Here is a 5,294-nt window from a genome sequence, read left to right as displayed (position 1 = left end):
CGAGTGTTTTAGATGCCTAACCCCGACCACACCTGAACCAGTGTGGTGGCTAGAACTCCTTCGCTCAGACCCTACAATGGGTGACGTGTGCAGATTGTAGGAACGGAGAATCTCAAAAACGCCGGTGCTAATTAAGCCCTGAGCGAGGTTGGAGGTTGCTCTCGTCGCCTTACTTTACACTGTCTGAAGTTTCATAGCATCAGACACTATCATCAAGACCCAACGTGTCTTCTCTGGCCACATTGTTTCATTAGATAGAAACATGCTAGATGTCTTGTAGGGGATTTATACAGATATTCCCATGATCCAGCCTGATTTTACAGACATGGCAGATTTGGGATCTTTGCCAGTTTTGGGATCTCTACTGTAATTTAAGATAAGGTTGCGTGGTTCTGAGCAACGTTTTGGTTGCTGGCCATGAGTCCGTAATGACTGGCCCCTTGCTAAGGGGAGAACCCTGGGTTCGCTGAATCGTCCAGTACTGATGTTGTGGTACGGTTTCAGTGACCAGGGTCGCGTCACCGGTAATCTCTGTCTGACTTTGCCTGTTTTAAGGGAGAGATGTGCAGAGACGCGTTCGGACACGTCTGCCGGCACCTTCAGCCTGCGCAGTCGCAGGGTTTGGGCTGGACCTTCGCTGACAGGGGCCAGTGATGACATTGGCGTCACAGGGACCTTTGTGGCTGCAGGGACACGGATGTGTAGCTCAGGTTTGGGCGATTCTATGGCCCGATGTCCACATTTCAATATTTTTTAGATCAGGTTTAGATCCACGCCCAAAAACAAAACAAAATCAATAACGTCCAGCGATTCCCCTCTAGACGTTTGTTCCTGGGAGGACGGGAGAGGCTTTGACGCAGGATTTATACGTTTAACGTGCTGAAATGCACTTTATGGAAAACGTAATTGCTCAGTTTAACCAAATAGAGAACATCTTAAAATGACCCTTTTCTTCCTGGTCAACCCCCGGTTTTTGATTCTGGGCTTTGGGGACGCAGGGCGAACTCGAACGCCCCGTCTTTGTCTAATGCAACTGTCCTGTAACAGGTCGCGTAGGTTCCAGTGTTGGGCTTGTGTTAAGACTGTTATTGGTGCCTCTGCTGTTTGTCCGCTGCATCCACGCCACCGCGTCGAGGCCGAGCACAGTTCGACCGCAGGTGAATCGACACGTCTCGGACACGACCTGCACATCAGACCCTTCGCGAAGGAGGATTTACAGCAGGACCGGTGGATCAGACGTCCTGATAAACTGAGAACCGCGAGCGTTCGTTCAAAGAAAACCGAGGACAACCTCATAATACAGATAATATCACCTTACATAACTCATCAATCATATACTGAGAGTGTGTGTCCGGTGGAAGTGGTCCTACGATGCAGCTGGCCGATCTGGGCGAGGAGTGTGTGTGCGTGCGTGTGCGTGTACATGTGCGCGCGCGTGTGTGTTAGGGGGCGGTAAAGAGGCGGGTGTTTGGCTCGCGGTTTGACGTCAGCAGTCCTCCGTTCTCACACATGGGATCGGTGATCGGTCCGTGCGCCGCCCGCAGCCCGCAGCCCGGTCAGCCACCGCCGCACGCGCCCACAGCACGTCCCGAGCCGACCGCTGGTTTTACTCGAGCGCGCGGGGTTTTATCCTGAGGACTTGAGTCCACAGAGCCGAGGAGCGCCACCGCAACAGCTGCTGCACTTGCTTTTTGTTTGGGGTTTGTTTTTGTCCTGTTTTCGGTTGACAGGATCCCCGGCTCCCGATGCAAGGAGGCGTGATGGAGAAAATGTCCCGTCATCCCGTCCCGCTGAATCCAAGTTTCCTGCCCCCGGCGACGCACGGAGTCCTCAAGTCTCTCCTGGAGAACCCGATGAAGCTGCCGCTGCATCATGAAGGTGAAGGCGCCGCAGCCTAAGGACCGCGTTTACTACGGGGAGTCTTGAGTGTTGGGATGAGACGGGATTTGCGGGGACGCCTCTGAGCCGTCGGAGCCACGTTACGCGCATCGACTGCGTTTCTCTGCGCTTTGGGCAGGTCGCTGCGCCTCGGGGGTTTCAAAGCTGTAGCGGAGGCTGCGGCGACCGTGGACCTGAGCACCGAGCCCGAGCCTCGGGCGAAAACTTTTCGCGCCGGGCAGGGGCGTTCGGGTGCCGTCGGACGGACCCGAAATCCGACTGTCCCGCGCGGACGGGTCACATGGGCGGCGGGAACGTTGGACAAATAAACGCCCGATGAGCCGTCGTGTAACCGCAGCGTTGGTGTGTGAAGGTGTAGCGGTGTTAAATCAGAGCTGAGAAGTGCAGTTTCCCCGGCAAAGCAGAACCCCTCCCACCTGCTGGCTGAGCACCAACCAAACTCCGTTTTATTTTCAGAAGATTTAGAAAACAAACCCAAAAAATCACAAAATATTAGGTTTAACAGTTCACTAATATTTGTAATTGCCCTTAATTATGGTCTAATTGTTGTACGGCTGCAACTAACAATTATTTTTCCTTCAATCAATTTATCTGAAAATGATTTCCACTAATCGCTCTGCCTAAGAAATGTCAGAAAGTAGTGAAAAACCTCCATCACCGTCTCCCAGAGCCCAGGGTGACGTCCCCAGTCCAAACAACGGTCTAAAACCCAGAGTTATTTAATATGTTCCCACACCAGAATAGGAGAAGTAGAAAATATTCACGGTCAGAAAGGTCGGAAACAGAGAATCTTTGGCGTTTTTGCTTGAAAGTGTTTTAAATGATTCATCTCTTTGAATTTCCGTTAATTGACTAATCATTTAACTGGTTGTTCCAGCTCTACAACGTTGTCTGATGTTGCTTTTGACCTTTCTCTACACTTTGAGTTTCAGTGCATTCAGCTTTTTGGGTCTAAAAACTGAGTGGTTTTAGTCTGAATCACCCTTCAAAAGCCAACATGTGCAACATATGTATAAAAATAGAACTTGAAGTCGTCTTCTTGTCAAACAAGACAGAAATACGACTGAGGATGTGGCCTTGGTGTCCTCAATGGTTGCCACAGACCCGGTCGAGCAGACCAACATCCGTCAGGCTTGTAGCCAGGACTTATACTCCCCCCGAAGTCTAGGATATAGGGGTATCAGTCTTTTTAGTCCAGCAGTCAAGAGCTCCTATCGTTATCATGTTTGAAAATCAGTTGAAGGATTACACCACCCTCTTTCTTTAATTTGAAGGATTTTTGATTGAAGTATGTTTGAAAAAAAGCCAAAATCTGCCAAGAATAAACATGATTTTCCCTTAAATTATCTGGTGACGCTCGGATTTATCCTTAGACCCCCTCCCAGGTCCCAACCCCCAGGACCCCAGAACCTTTGAGGCACAAATGTTATGTAAAGTTTTATATATATATATAAGGCTGAAATTTCACTTTCAGTCTCCACTGTTGTTGTTCGAGCCATAAAATTAACCTGAAGCAGTTCTTCTTTAGAGAAAGAGTCAATTCCTCCAGGTCACATGGGTCATCTCAGCTCAAAGGGCTGAAATGTTCATGCAAAAGCTTGCAGAGGAGAATTTACCCATTAAAGTTGCACTTTCTTTTGAACATGCAGTGTTTCTGACCAAAATACAACGCCCGTCGTCGACTCCTAACAGACATGTTGAGTACACTTTACTTTCCGTGTAAACCATTTCCAAGACAGTTTCTAAAGTATGTCAAAACTTGCATTGTTTAAATCCACATTTGCTAGGTAGCAGTCTTCTTCTTCCCCAGGTCTGTGGGTGTGTTACCTCCACCCACTGTCGATTTGTGGAATAGTGTAAACTCTTCGGCAGGAATGGCCATCACTGCGACTGTCCAGTTGAGACGCTCTCAAGTGGTGCGGATGCGTCCTCACTTTGGGTGAACCCGCTGCTGTTTGCGTCCAGTTGCATCTTTGCATTGACTTTACATTCAACCACGCCGCCTCTAAAATTTGCTTCTCGTTCTGTCTGAGCACACGCTGGGGAAGTCAGGGTAGATGGATCGGTCAACAAAGCATGTGTCTTCGACACATGAGACCGATGTCCCTTCTTTAATTTCCTATGAGCAGTCAACATTGGTTTTCATTAACCAAGACCACAACCATTAGTGGCTGTGTAAAGCCACTAATGGTCAAAAACTCCACAGGGCACCTTCCATATCAGGTCTAATAATGGACTTGATAAATTCTATGCTGGGCTTCCATAGGAACGCTCACCCAACATTTGGCACATTTAATTGAGTATTGGTAACGCTGAGAAACTAAGAGTAAACTCTCCAAAGCCCAGTAGTCATAGTTTTGTCTTTTTGGTTTGTACTGACTGAGTTCTTCCCTCTGTCCTCCTGTCAGCTTTCAGCAAGGAGCAGGAGAAGGAGAAGAACCTGGAGGAGGAGCACAGCACCCCCCAGTCAGCCTTCCTGGGCCCCACACTGTGGGACAAGACCCTGCCCTACGACGGAGACACCTTCCAGCTGGAGTACATGGACCTGGAAGAGTTCCTGTCTGAGAACGGCATCCCCTCCAGTCCCTCCCGCCACCACCACGACCAGCACCAACCACACGGTCAGCCACGTCAGCCACCAATCATGCCACCGGCCCCACCCACGCCGGCGCCCTCAGTGATGGACCTCAGCAACCACGCCTCCACCTCCGTAAACACAAGCGTCATCTCCCCAAACTGCCTGCACAGCAGCCCGGCAAGAGCAGGTAACACAAACATTTTTACACCTTGTCACCATCATTTTTAATTGAGTTTAATGTTATAGCCTCAGTTGAAAGTACTGTTTTTGAGGTTTTACCACATTTACTACCTATGGTCTATATACTTAGCAGGAAAGGGTACTATTTTTGTGAACCACGCTGCTGTGTTTAAGACCTGTTTTCTACTGTTGGGGGCTTTGCTCAGCCGGAGCAAGTTACCGGCAGTTCAATTTCTGGTATCCTTAAGACAATCCTGTAGAGTCTTAAAATGACCATGGTTATACTTTTAGGGGTAGATAAAGCAGCTTGTCATCAGCATGGTAGTGAAAGGAAAATTTATAGGGACAAAAGAACATTGCCAAGGATGGATCCCCGAGGAACCCCACAAAAAAACACCAGGTAGGGATGATAAGACGTTGTCCAGAATGACCATAAAAGACCTGTCAGTAAGGTATGAGGTAATATACATGTTTCGAGTCTTTAAAAGACCCTGGTTAGCCTACCTAGTTTTGTAGCTGTAGATAAAGCAGAGTGTCGTCACCATAGTGATGATAGTTTTTGTAATTTTGATTGAATTGTCCAAGAGAAAGCCTGAGTAGGCCGAAAATAACAGGACCTAGAATGGATCCTCGTGGA

General features: G+C 48.6%; 1 protein-coding gene across 2 annotated transcripts in view; it reads left to right on the top strand.

Moving 5' to 3' along the window:
* Nucleotides 1-1,514: 1,514 nt before the first annotated feature.
* The window catches only part of LOC120794046 (hepatic leukemia factor-like), a 17,592-nt gene continuing 13,812 nt past the window's right edge, over nt 1,515-5,294 (top strand). For both annotated transcript variants that reach the window (XM_040134628.1, XM_040134627.1), the window contains exons 1-2: nt 1,515-1,878; nt 4,308-4,664. In XM_040134628.1, the coding sequence (XP_039990562.1) occupies nt 1,746-1,878; nt 4,308-4,664 (490 nt within the window). In that variant the 5' untranslated portion in view covers nt 1,515-1,745. The remainder of the gene's footprint in view (nt 1,879-4,307; nt 4,665-5,294) is intronic.

This window comes from Xiphias gladius, chromosome 9 (assembly GCF_016859285.1).
Source record: "Xiphias gladius isolate SHS-SW01 ecotype Sanya breed wild chromosome 9, ASM1685928v1, whole genome shotgun sequence".
Lineage (NCBI taxonomy): Eukaryota > Metazoa > Chordata > Actinopteri > Istiophoriformes > Xiphiidae > Xiphias > Xiphias gladius.
Note: the sequence above shows the minus strand (reverse complement) of the source record. Positions and strands in the feature narration are given on the sequence as shown.